Source organism: Panthera pardus, unplaced genomic scaffold, assembly GCF_024362965.1.
Source record: "Panthera pardus isolate Hobbes unplaced genomic scaffold, ASM2436296v1 HiC_scaffold_12, whole genome shotgun sequence".
Lineage (NCBI taxonomy): Eukaryota > Metazoa > Chordata > Mammalia > Carnivora > Felidae > Panthera > Panthera pardus.
The window spans coordinates 103,838,162-103,862,820 of record NW_026526677.1 but is presented as its reverse complement, the minus strand read 5'-3'; the positions used below and the strand labels follow the sequence as shown (position 1 = coordinate 103,862,820).

General features: G+C 48.3%; 1 protein-coding gene across 18 annotated transcripts in view; it reads left to right on the top strand.

Annotated features, from left to right (window-relative positions):
* Positions 1–24,659, top strand: part of NCAM1 (neural cell adhesion molecule 1) — a 312,604-nt gene that overhangs the window by 263,949 nt on the left and 23,996 nt on the right. For 5 of the 18 annotated variants that reach the window (XM_053900493.1, XM_053900492.1, XM_053900501.1 and 2 more), the window contains exons 9-15: positions 1,737–1,766; positions 5,937–6,087; positions 6,422–6,606; positions 6,978–7,074; positions 7,384–7,554; positions 9,286–9,417; positions 10,536–10,550. In XM_053900493.1, the coding sequence (XP_053756468.1) occupies positions 1,737–1,766; positions 5,937–6,087; positions 6,422–6,606; positions 6,978–7,074; positions 7,384–7,554; positions 9,286–9,417; positions 10,536–10,550 (781 nt within the window). The remainder of the gene's footprint in view (positions 1–1,736; positions 1,767–5,936; positions 6,088–6,421; positions 6,607–6,977; positions 7,075–7,383; positions 7,555–9,285; positions 9,418–10,535; positions 10,551–24,659) is intronic. The other 13 variants (XM_053900495.1, XM_053900494.1, XM_019469136.2 and 10 more) reach the window with 3 other exon arrangements.

Sequence of the window (24,659 nt, the reverse complement as noted above, 5' to 3'; positions counted from 1 at the left end):
TTAGCTGACAGAGTATCCCACAAATCCCACAAATAAGAGAGACCTTTGAAATTCTGGATTCACTGAAAACTGGATCTTTCTGTCACCGGGGAGAATTCCTCATTAATGCAAACCAGGTGCCCACGTATAAACACTGGAAAAGGTGCCTATGATAAGCAGTTAGAGTCTGGCATATTCAGGGTGTGGGCAGAGGTATAGCAGGGTCTACTTTAGGCTAAGTGTAGGGATGCTTCACTGTACATATTCCTGCAGACTCGTATGTGAGGTAATAAAACGTGAATATTAAAAGGACCTGGAACTTAAAATTTCTGGAGCATGGCTAATCACATCCTAATTTGTCTTATGTGTGTATATTTGCACATCAGATTGTCTTAAAGTGAACTACACACCATCACCAAATTATCAGGGCCAAGGCATATCCTACCACTCCCATCGGGCACACAGGCATGTCGTCAGGCTAGTGGAGGCGTTGTGTTACTAGCAACTACTTCTCAACGACACAAAACCCTAGTGATTTGGGAGAGGTACAAGAAGGATCAGATTTGAAAAACAAGTAACTCCATATGAGATAGCCCTTTAAAAAAGTCTTGATTCATGCAGCCCTGGCATGTGACAGACAAGCTTCTCATTGGCGGCCACATTTGACATGCTGGCACACCGACACATGGTGCATGGTCCTCTGTCCTCACTTTTTTCTTCATTCCAGCATCACGTGACATAATCCAACCTCTCCATCCTCATTTCTCACAAAAGCTCTCTGCATTTAGTGGACTCCTACTAAATGTTTGCTAACCATTTGCATCTCCTGGATTGCATTGCCTTGTCTCTGGTATCTGTTCTCTCCTTTTTCCATCTGAACATCAGGGACAACCAGGCAGTCATGCCATTTAATAAAAAGAACAACTGCAGGTAGGATGTTTTTGAAACCCAGTATGAAAACGGAAAAACTCTAAGTGTAGGAGTTCCCCGAGTGCCAGATATAAAATATGCAGACGTGGGTAGGAAGACACCCAAACCTCTATGCTTCTGAGCTGACTCCCTCCTCTGTTTGATGTCGATGGTGCACGCTTGAGCCTGCATGCCATCCGGGCGTTCCTCTGCCCCTGAGAACTGACTGGAGCCTGCCTCAGCACTCAGAATTTGGTGTCCTGGAAGTTTCCTGATCAACAACTTTAAGCACTTCATACTTAACCACTCCTAATGTACCTCTCTGCTCCTTTTTTAGTTCCTTTTTAGAAAATATAAACGTGATTTTTAATAGGATGCATGCAATGAATTATAAAATGCATGAGCACAAAATGGCATTCGTATTTTTGTGATAAGCTGTCTAATAGAATCCAAAGGAGGAAACATACTCTATGAGTATCTCTAGACTTTATAGTCAGAACTAATAGCGACATGAAATAACTACGAGAAATATTCAAGATGTTCTGGAACAGGAGCAGTCTGCTGTGTCTGCTGGTACCCCTGTGTATGTCTACCAAAGATTAGGAAAGCCTTCTCCTTTGAATTATACATCTTAATGTGCATAAGGGGGTGGGGAAAGCTTACCATAAGCTAAACCCTAAATTCAGTTGGGTAATAAACACACCATTGAAAGTGAGCCTTGGAAAAAGTTCTGAGTTGAAAAGAAGCTGCATGTGCACGGAATGCAGTGTGATACATCAATTCTCTGAAGCAACATGTTGTAAAATTTTACTGCTTTCTTGTTGTGTTTTATATCTTGTTCTCTCCAGGCTTCGTGGACTCGACCGGAGAAGCAGGAGGTATAGCTTACCTGACCACTAGCCAGTCTTTAGTTTCGAAAGCATCGCAGTTTAACTCGCCATTACAGTTTAATAACCAGACATGCTAAACTAATTAGTCATCTAGTTAGATTAAAGAATAGGTCAATAGTGGTAGACGTTACTTGGCAATAGTGTCTTAGGATGAGCAAGCAAGCTGTGTTGGGAGTGGATGAACAAATCCTTATTACTTCTTAAAATTGGATCTTATTCTCTTGCTGGTGCTGGTAAAATCACCTCCAGGTAATTATACTTACAGAAATAAATCGCTCCAATTCCCAGGCCAGGCATTTTGAAATGATGAGATTTTTTTTTTTTTTTTTTTTTTTTTTTTTTTGCCTCTCACCTGGTTGATGTGGCTTTGGGTCATAAAGTCACAGAGTTAGTGTCTAAAAACCCACTCAGCCCTTTCCAGCTCAACTCATCTTGTTGCTCGCTTTATTCTAGAATGATCGGTCCTGGTAAATGATCACATCCCATTTCATGTCACAGCAATGCAGATGACATCTCTCCTTGGTTTCCCCAAATTGCTAAGCATACCTATGTTACTTTCATAGAGAATTAAATTTATGAGGTTTGCATGGTTTGGCACAAATGGTTTTAGAAGTCATTAGCGTTTAGCCTTTGAGATTTCTCTGACTGCTTCCTTCCACTTGGGTAATGTGGGACCTTGTTTGAAAACTAAAGCTAAATATTAATCTTTAGATTTTAATGTTACACACTCAAGACCCTAGTTACAATCAGGCCTGTCTTTCTTTCAGTGATTCGTGTAAGTGAAAGATAGCAAGATAAAAACTAGTATACTTTAGATGAGGTTCAAGGGTCGAATCCATAAATATTTTTTAAAAAATAGCTTTTGTCTCTTCTCCAGAGGAAACTTTGATATTTTAATACTACAAATGTCGAATATGGCAATCCTGTACACTGTGTTTTAATTAGGTAACTCTTTCCTCTTAGTTTTCAGAAATGATAATTATTCGGAACACATAACTCATGTGTTCAGATCGTGGCTGTAAATATTTAATGCTGTTTAGTATTGAAGAGTTGACTGCCCATCCCCGGGCACTGATCCTAGTTTCTACACATGAACACACTGCCGTGATCAAATCCAGTGTACAATAAGCTGTCTTTGTTTCCTACCTTCTTCCATGTCATGGGGGACCATAGTCAGGTGCTCGTCTCGCTGAAATGCCTCCCTCCTGTGGCACAGGGATCACTTAGTGCTGTCCCAGCCTGGCTGTTTTATTGCCCCAAAGTCACAGACCCATTGGGATTGGGGACAGGAGAGAAGAGGGGTTAATTATCAGCCACTCCTCAGTAACTACAGATCTCATTCTATTTGACCTTCTGCATCTTCCCCTGTCATCCTGATTTAGACCTGGCTGGAGGGGGACGTGAGATTTATCAGGGAGCGTTAAGGGAGGTTAAGAGAATTATTATTATAAGTGGAAATCCTAGGTTTACTCCCTGGAAAGCAGACAACTCACTTCCGTTTTCCAGAAGTATCCTTATCTTGAGTATCTCACTTTGGACATAATTGGCTTTCAAGTGAGTGCCATCCCTGGGGCTCAGAATTTCCTCCTGTTTGTCTCATTCAGAGATGAAGACCATAAGTCCAGATGAGCTCCAAAGAAGGTTACTGGGTTATGGCCAGTTTCGTTCTGTAAGCTCTGAGAATTAGCACTTTTACCTAGAAGAAGGGACACAAAAATGTTCTGATGAGAAGAATAGTTGTGATGGCCCTTCATGCTGTTTTTGCAAAACAGGGTTTTCTTGTCACAGGTGTTTTTCCCTTCTTGCCCAGAGATCATCTGCTTCCTCTGCAAGCCTGGACTTTATCAGCATGACTCCTGGTCTGGATGGCTTGTGGGTAGCAGTCCCTGACTTTGTCCCTGTGTGAGAGTCAAACATTTCAGAGGGAAAGTCTAATTGCACTGGAGTCTATCTGCTTCCCCTTGGAGGGAGAACTGGGCATCTGGCAAATTCCCATCATCAATCCTGTCGCGAGCCACTGCAAAATAAGAATTCTCTGTAGAGGGCTGTCTACTGGTCTGTTGACAACACTAAATGAGAAAATTTTTCCAGAGAAATTTAGAACACATAGAAGGGGGGAAGAGTATAGCTGTCAGTGAAACCACTTCCCAAGCTTCTCTTCAACCTTTTTCTAGAATATTCTGAGTAAAGACTGCTCATGCCCTGTTTCATTGTGATTTGTTACTGTCCTACTCTTAGTTCCGCGACTCTCTTTTCATCTTTTGCTGCAATATTTCTTCTATTGTGGAAATATTCTCTTGACTTCCCAAAGATCCGGTCAGTTTTCCATGTTTGTGGGTGCTGGGCCCAGGACAAGCTGTGCCTCTATGACAAACAGTCATTGCTCAGCCACTGGCTGGTATCACTAGCAGCTGAACCTGTGTTCTCACTGATATAACCAATAGGGTGGGGCGGGGCAGGGCGGGGTGGACCTCAAATCCTTTCTGCCTTTGTCCTGCTCTGTTGGGGACAGACAGAAGTGACAAGCAGATCAGGTCAGCTCTTTAGAGATACTTACTGGTGTGGCTTCATGCTTTCGATGACACTAGATCTGCTGGGTTAAAATTTATATGGCTCATGGGAGTCACCACTCGGGAATATTGGGACAACCCTGTCAGCCCACAAGATAGGGGGGTCCGAGGACCCAGTATCTTCAGCAAACCGGATGGCTCAAGGCTTACTAGCCAAGTGCTCCACGTCTGTCTGTTGTCATCTTCACTAATGTGTGGCATCTCCTCAACCACTTAGCCTGGCAGACTTATGGTTCAGGTGGAGTTGAGAGCTATGGGCATCTGGGCATTCCTCTGAGAGTGGGGTGGCCCTCGCAGAGGTAGGCGGTGATGATTTTGTTCAGCACTCTGCCTCCTTGCCGGCAGTGGTATTCCAACTTCCAGATATGAGAACCTCAGTGGGGCTTAAATGCCTGAGAAGGATTAGGTCCATTAGTGATGGGCAGATCTGTGGAGACTGCCCCACACACAAGGCCAATGGGACCTTCCTTTTGAGCTGCCTAAACTGGCTGCTGTATGACATTGCAGTTCTGAGTCCCAGGCTTCCAAACCAGCATGTCAAAAGGATCTGAAGCAGGTGTTCGATTCCCTAAAGGCTCAACCCCATGGATGACAGATGCCATATGCAGGACACTCACCTGTCCATGTCCACAGAATAGCATATGCTGGAGATAAGAGTGTAGCCCAGCCTATGAAGAGCAAGACTCCTTCTTCAGATGACCAACTTTCTTGAGGATTTGAACTTGGGCAACATGCCCAGACTAGGCCAGCAACCATTTTAGAGTGTCAAGGCAAAGGCCCCTTGGAAATATTACAGTACCCATTGCCTAGGGGTCATATGCTTATTCCCTTTTTGACCAGCCACTGTAATTCCAGAGACTCAGGAAGCCAACTGTGGTCTTAGGGGCTAGAAAATGGTGGTGAGTGTGGTGTCATGGATCCCAGATCTGCCTGAGACTCTGTGCCACTGTCCCTGGAGAGAAGACCCAGCTACCCCTCACTTCCACTCACCAGCTCCTGATCATTGAGTTGTCGGACTTTCTCTCGAATGAAATTATTTTACTTTTAAGCATTCAGGAAAGTGAGGCATCTGTAGAAATATAGGTTTCTTGCATAATTTCTTGCAGTTGGCACATTCGGATTTCCCATTATGTGTGCCTGCACTGTGGAACTGGCAGACGGGCAGACTCCTGGGAGGAAAGCATAGGGGTGCAGGTTTCCCAGAATCCCATGGAGCAAGGCTGCTGCTGCTGGAGTATCTGCTAGCCAGGACTTTCACTTCCATTTAAGACATGCCACACAGGGTTGTCTTGGGGGGGGCGGGTGGTGGCGGCAGGGAACCTTGGTTGTCCTTGCCCCAAATCAACCTTGGCACAGAGTCCAGACTGCTTGACATAAACTTGAGTCCCATTTTCTATTTTGGATACACTCAGGTTCCCGTGGTGCTCTCCAGAGCCTCCCACACTACCAGGTACCTAAAGTGAAAGTTAGGCATTGGCACGATTTGGGGAGAGGATGTGAGACTGGTCCCAGACGAGGGGTGGCCCGGTCTCCTGCCCCGCCCCCCGCCCTGCCTCAGATTCTGACGCTCTCCCTTCCCTCCTGGCAGACTCTGGATGGGCACATGGTGGTGCGCAGCCATGCCCGCGTGTCGTCTCTGACCCTGAAGAGCATCCAGTACACAGACGCCGGAGAATACATCTGCACTGCCAGCAACACCATCGGCCAGGACTCCCAGTCCATGTACCTCGAAGTGCAATGTGAGCAGTGACTGGAAAAATGAGGGGAGGGGGCCGTGTGGGGTCAGGGTGAAAGGGGAGGACAGCAGCCAGGACCTGAGCTGCACCCTGCCCTGGGCCCTTCCAGACCTCTGTCCCCACGTTGTCCCTCCCACCGCCCCAGGCTTCTTACAAGCCCACAGGCGCTTCCGTCTTCCCACGCAGCTCCCAGGACTGCTACACCAGCCTGGGCTTGACCGTGTCCTGGCACTGGGTCTGCTTCAGGGCACACACACCCTGCCAGGGCCCGGAGACAGGGTGCACGGGGCTCCTTGGTGGTGGTGGTCTTCCTGATGGGCGTTGCCGTTCCTTGCAGATGCCCCGAAGCTGCAGGGCCCTGTGGCTGTCTACACGTGGGAGGGGAACCAGGTGAACATCACGTGCGAGGTATTTGCCTACCCCAGCGCCACAATTTCATGGTTCCGGGATGGCCAGCTGCTGCCAAGCTCCAATTACAGCAATATCAAGATCTACAACACCCCCTCGGCCAGCTACCTGGAGGTGAGTCGGGGCGGGGACAGGGGAGGGTGGAGAAGGCACAATCTGACTATGGATAGATAGGCTGCCCTCTGCAGCTAAAATCTTCTCTCTTGCTTCTCCCACGTGTCCTGACCAGGGGAGCCATCGGCTACAGAAGAAACTGAGTCTCAGCCCTGCTCCCCTCTCTCTCCCTGGGACTAGGTCACAGCCTGGGAGGCCGAACGTGCCTCTCACTAGCCCCTTGGCGATTCTCTCTGATTTAAGGCTGGGCTGGAGCTAATGGTTCATGCTTTACTTGTTCTGTTCCTTACAAATTAATTCAGTAAACAAAGATCTGAATCAGTGACCATTCTGTGGGACACTTGTAACCCACAAGTTCCTCCTTTCCAAAGGTGACCCCAGACTCTGAAAATGACTTCGGAAATTACAACTGTACTGCAGTGAACCGCATTGGACAGGAGTCTTTGGAATTCATCCTTGTCCAAGCAGGTGAGCACCCCTGATGGCTGTACCAGCCTTGTCTTTGCTGGCCTAGTCCATGCCCTTCGGTGACGCTAAGAGAGCAAAAGAAGAGAGGGCCAGGGTAGCCAAAGACAGAGGGTCAGGAAGCAAGGAGCCTATGGAGGTTCAAGGGTGTGGGCACGGCGCATGTTGGGAGGGAATGATGGGCTGGGGAACGGGAGACGGGTGACAAGATTCCCAAGAATGAGTACAAACGAGAGACATGCTTTGTGACCGGGAGTCACGTCCTGGACCTAATTGGGCTCACCTGGGTCTCCATATGTGCCCTCCCCACAGACACCCCATCTTCACCGTCCATCGACCAGGTGGAGCCGTACTCTAGCACAGCACAGGTGCAGTTTGATGAACCAGAGGCCACAGGTGGTGTGCCCATCCTCAAATACAAGGCCGAGTGGAGAGCAGTGGGCGAAGAAGTGTGGCATTTCAAGTGGTACGATGCCAAGGAGGGTAAGTGGGAAGAGTCGGCGTTTCCTTTCGAACGATGGGTTTCTCGGTGCTGGGCAGACGCTCACCCCTGGTGCCGGGCCCCTGACTGCACACCCGGGTAGAATGGCACATCGCTCTCACCTGCTGAGGAAGCCAGATGCCACAGCCTGCCATCCGTCCGTGTTCCTTTGCTGCAGCACCATCCCTGTCCCTCTGGAATTCGGGCACGGTCACATCTCCTCTGGAAGTGTTGGCCTTCTGTCCCCTGGTACGTCAGAACCTGCTTCTCAGGACGCGCTAAGACGAGGCCATCTCAAGCACGCTCCAAGCAGAAGCCCTACTTAGGTGCTAAGCACAACTGGATGAGTCCAGACCGCCCCTGCCCTGCACCTGTGGGTGATCCGGGCTGGGGGTTCTCTGCCGTCACCCATCCATCTTGCTTGGTGTACTCAGGGGCTGCCCTGTAATGATGGTATTAACCACACAACAAATTGCCAGAGAGACAAGTCTGCTCTTCAATTCATCCTGTGATAGATTTCCAAACTAAAATTTTAAAAATGACCCTTGGATGCCTACAGTTTGAAGATTTTGAGCCTGGACTATTTTGCCCTGAAGACCGAGTATACAACCGTGTGTAACTCTCCCTGCGGGGTTTCTACGCCAGTGAAATACTTTTTGTTTCCATAGAAAGTTTTAACCCCGGTCCGGTATGTGGTAACAAGGGTGGCTGCCTCCCGGCCCTTTTTACTGAGAATTTATTTCACCAGGTAGCCTCCATCACTCCTTCAGCTTTTGGGGGGTGGGGAACCTGAGGAGTTTCTGGGCTGTCCATTTGGAGCCAGAAGAAAACGATCTCTTTACCTCGCTAACTTCCCTCTGAAACCTCACACCAGCTCTATGGCAAGTCGACCCCATGTGAAAGTCCAACTGGCTTTGTTTTCTTTTTTTGGTCATTGCTACAAGCTGGATTCCACCCTCCCCTGCTATATATATATACGTATATATATACACGTATATATATATATATATACGCGTATATATATATATATATACGTGTATATATATATATATTTAATTCAAATATAATCAACATTCCGATTCTATTTTTGTTGTGGTGAAATATGTGGAATGTGAAATTTACCATATTAGCCATGTTTAAGTGTGAAGTTCAGTGGCATTAGGTACCATCACGTTATTGTGCAACCATCCCCACCGTCCGTCTCCAGAACTTTTTCATAATCCTAAACTCAGTGCCCGTTAAACACTAGCTCCCCATTCCCACCTCCCTCCAGCCCCAGCAACCACCATTCTACTTCCTGTCTCTGTGTAGTTGACTATTCTAACTACTACAGATGAATGGAACGTGTCCTTCTGTGTCCGGCTTACTTAGCCTGATGTCATCAAGGTCCACCTACATTGTAGCACGTGTCCGAGTGAGTTTCATTCCGTGTTAAAGCTGCCTGAAACTCCACTGTATCAGTACCACACCGTGTGCGTCCACTCGTCCACTGATGGACACTTGGGTTGTTTCCTCTCTTTGGCAATTGTGAACAGCGCTACTCTGAACATGGGTGGGCAAGTATCTGTTCCACTTCCTGCTTTCAATTCTTTCGTGATATACCCAGACGTAGATCACATGGAAATGCTATGTTTAATTTCTTGAGGACCTGCCATGCTGCGTTCCACAGCGGCTGCGCCATTTTACTAATGGGCTTTCCACCCTTTGTGATCCTTCTCATATTCTCGCAACAGCCAACATGGAGGGCATTGTCACCATCGTGGGCCTGAAGCCGGAGACGACGTACGCGGTGCGGCTGGCGGCCCTCAACGGCAAGGGGCTGGGGGAGATCAGCACAGCCTCTGAGTTCAAGACGCAGCCAGTCCGTAAGTAAAAGCAGCTGCCCTGCCTCTTCCCCATCCCCACCCTCTTCTCCTCAGGGGCAGAGGGGACCCTGAGCTGCCCCATCCATGGTTTGGATGACAGCTTTTGTCTTTCAGCTTCCTCTGCTCCAGGAGGTCCCACCTCCTAGTTCCTTGGCCCTCAGTGATGGCTGATGCCCAGCCCCTTCTGTTCTCTTCCCCAAAGTGCCTGGTGACACTGTCACAGTAGCGGGTCCCTCCTGTTAGAATAACAGCCAGGGAGGAAGCCCCTGACACGTTGTAAAGGGAGCGGGCAGAGACGCAGAGGCATGTTGTGGAGGGATTTGGGAGACACTGCTTTTGGACACAGGTCACAAAGGCCCTAAAGCACCCCGTGACTTGAAGGAAGAGGGTAAAGGCAATGATGGTTCGTGTAATTAGGCGTGGGATTTTTGCCACAGCAGAGAGATGACGTTACGGAAATGCAAGGGCTGCTGTGCGATGTATGTGCAGGAGCAAGAGCCCAGCAGTGCACGAGGGAAAAGGGTGGCTGAGGCCCCTGACTCTTCTGCTCCTCCTCCCTCCCGCCAGGAGCGCGCATCAGGGTCTCCCTCCCTTGGGGCCTCTTTCCAGAGAGGCGCTTCTTCCTGATCCATTCAGGATGGCACCGCTTTCCTCCATCATTCCCTTTTCCCTCACCTCTGCCTGCCTCGCTTTCCCTGCTGTCCCACAGAAGGCCAGGCTCTGCTGATGTCCCTCCATAGCCCCAAACCTCTGGGAGGACCGTGCATCCTCCCAGCTATAGCAGGTGCAGCACAGCCCGACTCCTTGAGCGGTCACAGGGATCCCTGGGTCCTCTCTCATTCCTGGGATGAAAAGCCACGCAGGGCAATCCCTTGCTTCCTTCTCTTTGAAGCCAGAGGCCGGCAAGAAGTCCCCCTACCTTTTCCAGAAGCAGGCCTGTCTCATCTTCTTTCTGCAGGAACTGCTTCTTTCTGGATTTGAAATAACATGATAATTTGAATTTCCAATTCCGTGTGCTGTCCTGAGTCTATTCATTTCTTTTACATCTTTTTTTTTTCCCCCTTGGGTCTGTCTCTTGTCTTTTCTTATCGTCTGTGTTCCATCCATGGGAAATGCAGACAGCCCTCTTCCACGTAAGTGCCTCTTCATACCTCATTATCTGTTCCCATAGTGTTAACATCTGCTAGTCCTAGTTCTTAATTTAGTTCTGGTCCCTTTTTCGTCCCCTAGGCTGAAGTAGATGATGCTGTCCGGGCCCTAACCACACTGACCTTGGTCTAGTTGTGCTCCTGTTAATGTCTGTAGGTTCCTCCAAGAGGCTAACACTCGTCCTGTTGTAGAGCATGCAATTTCTGTGTCCTTCGAAATTGTGTTGATTGATTAATTTCTGTGTGTGATGACTCCCCGTGGCAATGCCGCTGCGCACCAAGCTAAGCAAGGTGGGTCTGCAGGCGGTCTCTGAGTAACACGCGAGAGCACCGCCTCACCTCCTGCCAGGATGCCAGAGAAGTGACCGCAGCCACACCAGGGATTCAGAATCCCTTCACAGGGAAAAGCAGCTGAAAGGACTTGCGCTTTTGCTTTGAGGAGATAAAAGACTTGAGCTCGTAGTGCCTCCCCTTTCTGTCTGTGGCAGCTGGGGGGCTCTAGGAGGCCCAAGCAGCAGCCGCAGCTGTAAAGGGTAACATGAGCTTTGGCCCCCAAGTCGCAGGTAGGTGCTGCAGGCAGCTGCTGGGGTTAAATCCCCACTTGCAGTCAGTTGTGTTCTTTAGAGGGAGGTTATTTGCAGTGTGCATTTCCACATTTCCACGTTTGGAAAAGACTGACCAGCTCCTTAGTGTCTTCACTGCCAAGCTAATAGGGAGGGGAGTTCTCCGTGGGAAGGACACGTAAGCTGTAAATAGTGAACATAAGGAGCAAGGGCTACAGAAGCCCGCCCCCTCCACGGTGGCGGGGGCGAGGGCGGGGGCAGGGGTCTGATCTTGGGCTATAAGATGCCCCCGAAGCCTCACTCCCGCTGACGCTTGCCCCTTGCTTCCTAGGCTGAGTTCAGTGTTACCCAGAGAGACTCACAAGAAAAGGTATTCGGAAAACTGCACACTCTTTTCATAAAAAGCTCCTAGCTCCTGAAAGGCACTCAGGGAAGCTTATCTTTTTAAAATTTATTCAGAAATATTGCAGCCACAGCAGAAACTAAGTAGCTCAGTGTAGGCGTTCGGAGATTTTCAGCAAGTGCTGAATCCATGATCTCAGCAGACTTGGTTCCTGAATGAACCGGTTCTGGAAAGAGTCAGGATTGGGGATTGGAGTGGTCAGGTTAAGAGTGACAGCTGTCAGCTCCCGTTGGCACCCAGCCCCCGAGGAAACTCAGAAGGGGCAGCTCTGAAGGTGAGAGCACTTGCTCCTGGATCTTTACTCTCAGTTTGGGCTTCTACTCTTCCGAATTTTGACCAGTAAATGAATGTGGCTTGGGTACATCATTGACAGGAAGGCTGGGATGAGGCCTCCTTTTGAGTTGCTTACTAGTACTTGGGGTTTGAGTACCGAATCAGAGTAACTGGGTCTTAGAGTTCAAAGCCTGTAAGTGATTTTCATTCATTGCCAGCTCAGCCCTTGTAAAGGTAAAGAATTTCTTAAACAGATGCTATGTTTTAAAAGTCGGTGTTTAATTTAAAAAAAGAGAGAGACCTCTAGACCTCATTGTTTGTTATCTGCTGGTAGGAAAGTGGGTAATTAACCCAGATTCCAAGAGGCCCTTTGGAAAATGGTGTGGTCAGCTGTCCATTCCAAGTAGGTCATGAACGATCCGGCAGCAGGCATTGCTAGAGGCATGCAAAGTCCGTTTTCTCAATTATCTAATAAGTTATGGCCTAAAGAATTACAAAAAAAATCAAACTCCTCTTAGATAAGAAGAGTCGTGGCCCAGCCTTAGCGTTGAGTGCCTTTGTCAAGAACTTGAACTGGATAAGAGGCCGCGTACGTGTGAGAACATCATACGCTCACTACAGTTGGTTACTGTGGTATTTCCTGTACCCTCATGACCCTCCTAGAGGGGCTGAAGGGAGGGCCTGGCCCCAGGGGTACCCAGACCCATCCTGAAGAAGAATACGGTTGGAAGGGCGACTCCAGCCTCTAGCATGCCCATGGCAAAACCCACTGACTGACTGCTACTGGCAAGTGAGGGCACGTTCCAGGAAGGACTTCTCCGAGTTCTCCCTCCCTCAGAAGGCACAAAGCTTGTGTGACATCAGCCAAAAATTGAGCTGCATGCTTACACCAAGCCCAAGAACCAGCAGGATTGGTTCCTGACACCGGCTCGTCTCGCCTATCGGCAGTGCTTTCCCCTCCTGTCATGTTGGGGTGCACGTGGACAGCCTGAGACCGTGATGCTGGAGTTAGGCCCTAGGTGCACGCTCACCCCAAGGGAGAGAAGGTACCCAGGGTCAACACGCTGTCATGCTGAACAGAGAGAGTCATTGCTGCCAGACACCCTACCCCATCCTCCACCCCCCACCCCCCACCCCCTGGTTAGGAGGCAGTAGGTGAAAGCCAGTGCATTTTACATTAGTTTATCTCTTGAAGTTCCTTGAGATGTGCCAATAATGGGGTTGCTCTCCTGGCTCCCCAGTAGACTTACCCACCTTCGGGGGCATGAACATGCCAAAGCCACAGGTAACCTCAGAGAGCTCCTGCTTCTGAGCTGCCATATTAGAAAGCGTGGTTCACCTGTTTGAAGATTCCTTTGGGTCCCGTTCGTACATGTGTGTGAAGGTAACGAGGCAGCTGTGACTCCAAACAAGCAAATAGGACTGCAGCCTGGAAAGATGTCCCTGCTTCATGTCTTTTTAGGCCAGATGTCTGCGTGTTGTCATGGTGGAAAGCTCACAAGCTCCGTTTGCCTCGGGAGGAGCTGCTTCCCTATCAAAGCTGCCGAGGCCCTAACCCGATGATGTGACATTTGAGCGTGCATCCTGTTCTCTGTGACTGAGCCACACGCCTTCAGAATTTCATTGCCTGAATGTTACCTCTTAATTTGCTTCTGAACTGTGAAGCAAAATAGACCCTTTCTTTCAGGGTGTACAGATTATGAATCTCTCCTTTGTAAAAGAGGCATCCTGAGATGTTTGTTTTCACAAAATTTTGCCCCCTAGATGGCACATTGCAAGTATAAATTAAACGTATTCTAATATATTGTGTTTAAAACAGATAAAACTCCACCCCTTTTCCAGAATAATATGGACAGGTATGCAAACATTTGAAGCCAAAAAAGTAAAAGAGATGCACTTTCACATGAATTAACCAGACCATCAAGTCACCATGAGTTAGTAGGCCCTCTTGCTCTGACTCTGGTGACCTTGTACTCACGTGGTTTAATGAGGTGCCTCATCTGGGAGGGAAAAGGAAGACCAAACCACGAGTGCCCAGGCAGTGTTGGAGATACGGTGATGTTTTTTCAGATTTTCATCTAGCTCCCAGAGGGGACTTTGTTTTGTGATTGTTGATGGGACAACCTCAGAATATTTGCCAGCAGAAAACTGGACATCTGTTCAGTGTCCAGGATGCCTCAGATGAGCCCTCGCTGACGGTCCTCCAAGCCGAAAGTGGGGTGAGCGTTACTTATCTAGTTCCAGTCTCTTTAGCATCCCCTTTGTCCAAGAGAGAGCGAGAGTAACGCTCACAGCAGCATCTGGAGAACCCGTATAGGGTTTTGGAGGACAGTGGTGGTTGGAGTATCATCCAGATGCCAAACAATCCTGGACCTCACCCGGTAGTAAACTTTCAGTAGGAAGGTTATTTCTGTGTCATTGGGACATTGAGATTAGAGAATGAGGCTTACAGGCTTTGCTCCACGCACACGCCTGGAGTGGAGACATCGGCCTGTACAGGAGCGCATATGGACATCTAGCACGTGAAAAGCCAAAGCCTCCTTTTATCCACGTTCGCCTTAAGCCGGGCTCCAGGTTCCCTCTCCTCCTGACATGTGATCGCATGGAGACGGCTGGTCCTGCTGAACCGGCTGTTTGTTTCAGGCAGGGCCGCAGGCCTCTGCTGCTGCTCCTGGCCCCGTCCCTCACCTGAACCCTGGGGCTTGGCAGAGACACAGGCTTGCGGTCCGAAGTCAGAGAGCCCTGCTCTCCGCTGGCCCGCAGGCCACCTGCCCTCATGCATGGTGTTTTTGCTCCTTGCTTTAACCCGCTTCAGCTCCTGCCACTGACACCCTGGGGTCCCTCTTCCATTTTTTTTTTTTCATTCAGTATCTGTGCCTCAATGAGCTTTTTTTTCTTCTCTTTTTTCTTTTTTTTTCTTTACCTTCATGTTTCTTTCCTCAGCGGCTCCTACTAGCTCCTCCACCCCCGCTCCATTGTCTCATCCCAATAGTGAGTATCATTTTCTTCATCCATCTCTCCGCAGGCTGCTTTTCCGCCACGGTGGGTCTGCGTAATGTTATCTCCTTCACCAGGTGATAATTCAACTCTGTTGGCAGAAAGCAGCGCTAGGTTTTAGAGAAGCAAATGAGAAGAGAGGAAGGCACAGAGCGTGCCACATTCACCCGCCCCCGCCCACACCCCCAGATGGAGAGTAGGCAAGTGACAGGCATTGCTCTGGACTGAAAATCGTGCAGCCAGGCTTCCCCGGGGCCGGTGCAGCCCAGCCGGGCCCTGTCCTCAGGATTCTTCCCAGGCTGGACTCAAGCTGACATTCGGAGAAACCAAAGGAATTTGCCAAGGAAAATATCTGTTCGGCAGGGTCATAAGAAATGCTTTGGGGTGTTGTGTTTTCACCCTTCATTTTAATTGGCACAGTTGGATTCAGACACTGAAATTAGATAGCGAGGCCTGTAGCTTTCGCTTTCTCCATAAATGCATACTTGTCTCGTAAATATTTGTGGGAAAATAAACAGTGTCTGCTCACAGATGTGCCTGGCCGCAGGCGCTCAGGCAAGTTACTTAACCCTTCACAAGTGAGCCTTGTTTTTCTCTTCCATAAAATAGGATGAGTAAATGGCCCTCCTCCCGCACCACCCCCCCAAAAAAAAACATTGTAGCGCTCACCAAGCTGTGTTTGCCCACCCAGAAGCAGGAATGCCAAACCTGGTTGGCGTCAGGCTTCGTCATTCCTGACTGAGCCTCGCTCATTTATGATCTTGTTTCATTTGGCTCCCCTGTCCTTCTGTTCCCTTGGGGGCTCAGGAGAGAGCTCTGTGCCTCTGACTCGGAGTTTTGAACCCAGCTTTTGGTGTGTGTTGGGGGTTGGTGCGTGGAGAGCAAAGGGAGACAGCAGCTGCATGAGGCCCAAGTTGTCATGCCGGCAGGTGCCCAGAGCAGCCGTCGCGGGCAGGCAGGGGGCAGGCACCGCCCACCTGGCTGTATCCTCCCTGGAGTATCAGAAGCTGCTGCACGTTGGGCACAGCCTCAGGAGGCATCTCAGGCCCTCACTCAGAAGCCGCCTGTTGCACCTGTTTGGCTTAGAAACAGCCCCGCCACACCAGGTGGTGATGTCCAGGCAGTGGCTGGAACAGCAGGCATTCGGGCTTGAGAACCAGAAACAGCCTTGGGTTCAAATCCCATGTCTGCTCCCTCTTTGCACAGCTCCATGACCCTGAATGAGTCACTCAGCCTCCTGAACGCCAGAGTTCGTATCTCTCAAATGATAGATTCTACCTGTCTCATAGGTATCTGTGAAAATTCAAGGCTAAGTATGAAAAACCCAAGACAACAGTACCCAGCCCATAGTAGCTGGTATTTGTGGTCAGAGTAAATGAGGGTAAATGAGTAAATATGTTTTTTCTTGCCACAGGAGAGTGATTTGTCAGCAAGATCTCTGATAATTTTTTTTTAAATCTCTATATTTACACTGATAAATCAGGGAAGGAGGAAATGAGAGAATATCCCCTGCTTTTCTTTATAATAATGTCTATATATGTATATAAACACATTCATATGTTTACTTATGAATATAATTTATATCTCCATTCTCTCCTTCACCTTTCTGTGCCCTGTCTGCCCTTCGTGTTTCCATAGCAACCTGGCCTCTTCCTGCCCTCCCAACCACAGAACCGTCTAGTGAGTATAGAGTTATGGCGGCTCTTGGCCAGATTGCTGCTTGTTGCCGAGCTGACTTCTGGGTCACGGTGCTGCCTGACATTGTCCCTTGTATTAACAGTAACAGTTGTGAATGCATGGAGGCTCTCCGCCTGGTGTGGTTTCCTACGCATGCTGTCTGCGTGGCCAGGAGTCCAGGAAGAGCTGGGGTGATTATGTGAAGAACATTCTGCATGAAGAGAGTTTTCCAAATTTCCCTTTGTGTGAAACAACAGAATAGGATTAGAGAAACACCAAGGAGACAAAAGAGCAGCATCTCTTCCCCGCTTTAGTTGTCCCTCCCCTCTGAAGCGTGGCACACATGCGTACACACACACACACACACACACACACACACACACGCGCGCGCGTGCACGCACGCACGTTGCCAAGACTGAGAACAAGGGAAGGAATAGAGAAAAATAGACAGGTGGGAGGTGGCGGAGGCAGCAGAGAGGGCAGGAGCCGCTCCTTCCTGACAGCATGCCCTGCTTCGTGGCACCTTGAGGCAAGGCAAGGGGTCATGAGGAATGCACAGGGCACAGGGGGGCAGAGGCCTCCTCACAGCCCTCCTCCTCAGAGCTAGGAAAATGGTGGCCCCGGAAAGCATAGCCAAGCCCCCTCAAGTTTGTTACCCAGAGTCCAGATCAGAGCTCTGGAATTCATCTGCTGAGGGTAGAGTTGGGGCCAGACTTGTGGAAAACATTACACTTCATCACAACTGTGACGTGTTCCAAGCTTGCCTTTATAATGCTCTAATGAGGTGAGCTTGTGTGTTAGGCCTTAAGTCCCAAGTCAACAGGATCCCGTGTGTGTGTGTGTGTGTGTGTGTGTGTGTGTGTGTGTGTGTGTGTTTACAGCAATGTCCATGGCCAAGTGGGGGTTTAGATCCTATATTTCTGAGTGCACAGGAAGAAATGACATGCATCCATTGAGCAGTAGCCAGAGAAGGCAGAAAGCATGTATGCAAAATATAGCTCCCACTCGCTCCCGCTCCCGGGGCCAGGGTTTCTGATACATAATTGAACAGAGAAGAAAAGAGTTTCCTGGTTGTGTGTGTTGCATGAAATGGTTCTTTTCTCTGCTGCAGAACATAGCTGAGGGTCTGCTTTCTTGGTGTTCTCTGTGTGTGTGTGCTGCAATGAATTTTAATTCCTGATGCTTTTCAGGTTTCACTTTGTCGGCAGAGCAGAGCAGGGGACATGGAACTGTGCTTGTGCGGGCTTCACTCAGATGATAGGTTGTTTTGGGGGTGGGTTGTTTTTTGTTCGTTTGTTTTTTGCATTTGGGAAAAAGAATGCAATTAATAGCACCCTTTCTTCTTCTAACAGCCGTGTTCCTGGTCTTCCCAGCTTGGTGTGGTGTGTGGACCTGGCATTGTAGGCTATGTAATGCATTTGCACAGCTCGGTCATACTTAAGGTGTCTCACTGTAGATTGGTCCTTCCTGGAACCTTGAATCCAGATTTATCCTTAAAGAGGAATTAGGTGTTCTCCCCTGACAGATGTTTACTTTTTAAACATCAGACGTTTCTGTCCACAGAAAAAATGCCTAGAAAGTGACATTAAAAGAGAAGAAAGTGTCTTGTGTGTATGTGTGTGTGTGTGTGTGTGTGTGTGTGTGTGTGTGTGCGTGTGTGCGTGCGCGCACCATTGGACTACTGACCTAAATTTAAGTCCCAGTGGATACTGGGATGAAGGAAAGACCGTCACACTTGGGCAGCAGCCTGTATTTGGCATGAGCACATTCCTCAACAATAAGGCAAAAGGTAGCATGTGTGAATACAGTGGAGCTAAGAGCAGAGTAGCTAGATGCGTACAACAACCCATCAATCGTCAGCCAATCAATAGGGATGAAAATAAATAATGTCTCCTGTTTTTGCTATGGAGTGCGTGTGTGTGTGTGTGTGTGTGTGTGTGTGTGTGTGTGCGGTGATCCATTTATACTTCTGAGTGAACGAAGGTGTCCTAGATAAAATCAAAAGAGAAACTGATCAGGTGAATGTAATCCCCGCAGGATACCCTTGGTTGGAATGTGCCAGAGCCTGTACAGTTTCAGACAGTAGGAAGCACAGCCTCCATCCGCTCAGAGCGTCAAGAATATGTAACTGGGCTGAAGCATATTTCTCTTGCATTATTTTTAAGCAGTGGTCGTGCTCTGGACAGAAAGATCTCTCCGCCTCCCCTCTTTGCCCTTCTCTTAGCTTCAACTGGCATTTCGCTGATCTTCCCCTGGCCTGTGCAAGTGAAGGCAGGAAACCCAAACTGCCTTTGGACAAGGCAGGTCATTCAGTAACAAATTAGAGTATAAATACAACAGATGACAAAAAGGAACGTGGACAAATCCAAACATTTTTTTTAATGATCACAACCAAATCCATATCTTATCAAGTGCAGCCACAAGTCTGGACAGAGAACTGTGTCCACCAATGCCCAAGCACTTGGTCAGGGTCAGAGTCTTAGCTCGTGGGGCCAGGGGGTCCGTTCAGTTTCGCTCCTCAGTGTTGATGGAGCCACCGTCTTGACCACCAGAAGAAAACCTTGTCCCTTTGTGCACTGACTAGCCTCTGCCTTCACAGGTGTCTCAACGGGGCTGTCACTGGGAGCTCCGGGATAACGCGGGTAGATGAATTGGAGAGCGAGGAGGGAATCCCCAGGGCTGCCTCCTCTGGCCTGCACCCACTCCCCCTCTCCTCATGCACCAAAGGAAACAGGCAATGGCTTTTCTCAGTGTAACGTAATATTTTGTTCTTACAGGACACACAGTCTGGAGACTTCTCCTGCACGACCCATATTCTCCTTGATTGCCCTCGTTTTCCAAGGATGCCGAGAGATTTCTGGAATCTGTGAATAATAACTTGCTTTTTTTTTTTTTTTTCCTTCAGCAGTCTTCTGGATTGACTTTGACATCTGGGTCCCGGCAGAAACACCTCCCTATTTCCAAACAAGTTTACATACTCCTTGATGTGGTATTAATATGCAGTGTTGCAGCTGTATCTAATGCTTATTGGTGTCGTTAACCAAATGCTCTTTACAATTTATTATCCTTCTATTTCTGGGCAGTTTTACTGTCCTCCCAATGTTTCCTATATATGCTGCTAATTTAATTTGATTTCTCCTTTTATTTAGTCTGTGATTTTGTTGTTGATTTTTCTCCCTGCCCATTGTTTACATCAGTTTTTAATTTTTTTGTATTTTCCATGTGACCTCCTCCACTTTCCTTTCAACCAATCATGTGCGTGCGTATCATGTGACTTTGTCATGTGGCTTGCATGGTGCTGATGATGTCGTCCACGCTGGTGAACAGAAGGTAAAACTCTTTGTTCTGATTAGGGAAATAAACCTGGGACCACAGCCTGGCACCTAGGGCCCACTCATTTCTTCCCGTCTCAGATTTCCCAAGCGAAGCCATTTGAGAGATTTCCTCTTGTTCTCAGTTCACCTCTAGAATCCATCAATTCTTTGCAGCCTTGACATGACAATCTGATACCGTGGCAGGCTTTGGTTTAACATTTCGCTCCAAGAAACTTGGCCCTACAAACTGCCATCCACAGCAAAACCACATTTACCACCACGCAGTTTGCAAACTTGAATTTTTACCAGAGAGTTCATAAAAATTACTTCCCAGAAAGCGGTTTTTTTCAGTGACCTTTATGACATTGTTGTTTAACTTTATCCAGTAGTTCTGAAAACCACAGCTGCTCTAAAATGAGTCATTTCTGTGAAAATGTGAAATGTATCTGTTTACGACACTGAAATGCTACAGAGAGAAATGTTATCAATTGCAAAGGTTCTATTTGCTCAAAACCAATGAGAGTGCTTCATAAAATTCATGCAAATTGAGGACTTTCTGAAGGGAGAGATTTAAGAATTTGGAATGAAAGCAGTTTGCATTGTTGATGTGTCACTTTTTAAGAGTGACCCTCCCCCCTGGACAGTGGGGGTTAGAAATCAAAGCAAAAGTTGGCAGTTAACCATGACTGGAGATCTCTTTGTGATCAAGAAGCACATGATTGACCCTTGCAGCAAAGGAAATAAAATTATAGCCTAATTAAGCGCATAGCCGTGACAAAATAATTAGTTAATATTGTGACTGTCACAACCTTGTGAAAACATTTCTCGTTTACCATAAAGAGAAAAGGAAGCCTCTGCTTGCAACTTCCCCACTGTAAAATCAAACACCTATTCAAAACCTGCCCTGGGAGTCACATGCATTCTGTTCTCTTCTAACTGAAAATTGTTACGTCACATCACAACCTGAGACACATAGGCTGCACTGATCACGAAAGCCAGACTAACACGAATAACCGCCCAGTGTGCCTGTGCATGCAAGGGGTCCCCGTCTGGCCTCACGTCTCCAAGGAACTGACTGGGCGACATTCACACAGACAAAACCGTCCATAGCTGTTGCATGCATGTTCTCCGTTCCTGGTCTGTCCTCTCATTTTGTGCCCCTGTGCGTGTGAGCCCTGTGGATGCTCCCTCTTGCTCATCCTGCACACTGACCACCTCTGAGGACGTCAGCTTTCTGGGTGTGGTCACTGTGCCCATGTTGAGTCCCGTTTACAACCAGACTCCTGGACGAGGTCTTGGGTTGGAGCCGTCTGTCACTTCCAAAAAGATGTGTGGTAGTTACGCTGTCTGAAACTAAGTGGGTGTGTCCCCAAAGCAGGGGAACATCTGACGTGCTAATGACTTTGACCTACCTTCAAAAGGCAACCTAATCTGTGAACCTTAGGGTAGGGGATACTGGGAGCCTAAGATTTTCTAAACTCCCGAGTCTCCACATCCTGTGGTTTCATTATTTCTCTGAGGGGGACTGTGTTCTTCTAAAGACTTGAGGTGACTGTTCCAAGGGAAAACCCGGATTTTCTCCCTGAGATCTGAAGGGTGAGGTGTTGGGTTGAAACCCATTCGTTTCTTTCTTAAAAACAAGTTTGGTTATTTCTGTGCAGTGCTAGAATTCAGGATGAAGCAGAGCACATGAGCAAGGTTGAAACAGATCCACTCCTCTGGACAGAGGTCTCTTCCAGACATTTTAAGCAAGGCAAGAAATGTTTGAAGATGTTTCCTGCGGTTGCCCCAGAAATGCACTGTAGCAATGGTCTTGGGTGTCAGTAAAAATGTGGCCAGTGCTAAAAAAAAAAAAAAAAAATCAGTTAAAGTGCCTGTAGAATTCGAAAGTATGATTACCCCCTTGTCAAACCACATTCCCTTCTGTGACAGACCCTCTCTTACCATTTGCAAAGGGACAGGCGGAGGACTCATTATTCAGATGGGCAGCAAGCAGCCAGAAATGGCCCTTAATAATACAATTTAAGGGACTGGAGAGGGTGGTAGCGAGTAAAATTCACGGGGGAGAGAAATGAAGCTTAGTGAAAAACAGTGCTTGCCTCCTTTCTCTGAACACTAGCAAGGCTTTCAGGTGAGTGGGGCCTGAGGATGGGTAAGTGAGCAGGTGCATCTCCCAGCAGAGGGGTGTACACCCGACAGTTGATGAAATCCAGTTCCTGTTCCACCACTGCCCCCTCCACACACGCACCCACACACACACACACACACACATTGCCTAGGATGCCCTTGACACATGCTGCATGTTGTGTAAATCTCAGGTTCCCGTCCACAGTGTTGACTGGGTTCAGCAGCACGGGGTCAGAAGGGAGGTGAAAACAGGCATTGGACGCCATGCCCTTGGCTCCCTTAGTCCTGAACCTGTAGAGCTTTGCAAATAGGGGTTCATGATGGGGAAACTTAGGCACCTGTCCCAGGATCCCAGGAGTGGGCTTGCTGTGGTGAGCTAAGATGCTCCCGTGCCAAGTTGATTTTTAATATCATGGCACCTCGTCGTGGCCGGGCCTCCTTCCTCCAGTGACTCTGTCACCTATGAGGACTCTGTGTAAGTAAACGGGCCTCCCCACCCTCCCCACCGCCAGCATGTGTGTGATGAGAAGCCCCCTGCGCCCCTCTGTCAGTGTGCTGCATGTTTTAGCATGGATCACCACCCCCCCCCCCCCATTCATAATGATCTTCTTTTCTTTAGCTACTGACACTGCCTCTCGTACTAGGACATGCTGATTCTGGTGAACTAAGCTCCTTAACACCCACTCTTCCTTCTTAGATTGAAAACATCACTAACCACCCCTTCCACTCCTTCCTTTATTTATTTATTTATTTTTTTTACAGCTGTGTGTCTGGATTGCCACGGTCTCTGGCAGGTCGACATAGACTTTTCACCAGGGCTCTGCTCTAATTGCCTTTATTCTTAAGGATTCCCCGCACTGGCGGTTACAGGGTAGAGAGCTAGCGTGAAGGGTCTGCAGAGGGGAGGCAGTGACGCGTGTCGGCCCGAATCCTGGGGGCAGAGGCCGGGGGCTCTGCAAAGGGCCCGTTTCCCTAGGGCTTCCCAGGAGCTTTGTACTTCTTTATAAGTAACCTAATGTCCGTGAAATCGTGTTGAAGATGTGCACAGACTCCCCTTGGCGGCCTCGCAGGCGGGAGCCGAGTTAATTGTTGGAGGTTATTTGGGTCCTAACTTCCTCAGCCTGGATCAGCCCCATAACCACAAGCCATACGTTCGTGGTCCTATTTTCATTTTTAGGATGATGATGAAACAGAGATAATTGATCAGCTAATCTGGTGGTGTTTTCATGACACCCACGAGAAGGGAATTGGTATCTCTGTGGTTCAGTCTGTCAGAGTTCATCTTTTGCTGTTCAGTTCATATCCCTTCCTGCCACTGGCCTCCCCACCCACCCCCAGCTCACACGCTCACGTTCGTAGTTCCTGAGGAGCCCGATTTGAGAGGAATGTGTAGGCCGGATGCCCCCGTGAGCGTGGCCACAGGGCTACGCGTCCTTTCTGTGGAGAGCCAGGGAATTGGCCATGGCTTATACCCACTCCCTGCATCCCTTGGCGTTCCTTGGAGCCGGAAACCAGGGTGGCAGTGAGTCAGCTGGCGCTGGCACAAGCATATTCTTGACAACAAGGAGGAAAGAGCTCAGGAGAAAAGGAGCATTTATTCCCCAGGCCCGATCTGGAGGAGCAATGCTTAGGCCAGAATGAACCCCGTCCAGGGTTGGGTATGTTCGGACTGACAGCCGCTGGCCGGGACTGTCAGAAAGCCCCCTCAGCCAGGCGGGTTGTCACAGGGGGCGTCCCAGAGCGTTTGAGGCTCCAAGGATGAAAGCACAGATCCCACTAGATTCATTTGTTCGGCAAAGAGCCTGGTCTTAGGAAGGACAATCAGCAGCCTTATAACTACAGATCCTAAGGCCGATCAAACGTCTAACCTCTTGATGTAATTTCGAATGTGCCTGAGTTGGGAAAAATCAAATGGGCTTCATACTTGAACAGCCAAGTCATACATTTTGTACTCTTCTAAACAAATAATAGAAAAGGCATACGTAAATTTCACATTGCTTGCAGGATGTAATGGACCAAAGGGGAACAGGAGTTAAGATAAACAAAAGTAACGGTATTTTTGATGCCAGACAATCCTATTTGATGGAAAATGTGATAGATTCTAATGCAAGCCCTGTATCCATCACTGGTTTATACTCAGAGGCCCCGAAGTCTGTGCAGGTCCCTATGGGAGAGAGAGCAAAGGTCAGGAAAAAAGAATGCAGGTCAGGCCTCTGTCAGGGATGCCATGGGGCACCTCGGCATTTCAGTCAGAAGGTATACTTCTTGGTACCTGGGCGTTTTTGAGTAAGAAGTAGAAGATTGTTTTCCTTCTAAAATTCACAGATGCTGTCCAGACCCCCTAAGCCTGCTATAATTTCTGTTGTGGAATTCAGGTACCCAGCAGTAGTTTTCGGACCTCCAGACTTGTGCTGACGAGGGGAAGGAATTGAAGCTGACTCAGATTTTAGGGCACAATAGCACACAAATTACAAAGAACCTACAATCTGCAAGGACAGAAATACACACTTCAATTACGATTTCTGGGAGGAATTTATAGGACGAGCCTACCACATTTCTGACTGTATGTGGTCTCGATGGTACATTCTTCTTTTCTTGCATCCGTGATTTACACTCTTCTAGAAAATACCAGAGTTGCCTAATATTTTATGTTTGCTATCGGCAAGGCTTATTTTTAAGGTGATGTTGTTTTGAGTCTTTACGTGAAATATTTGGGGGCAAAAGTTGACTCATGGCTGAA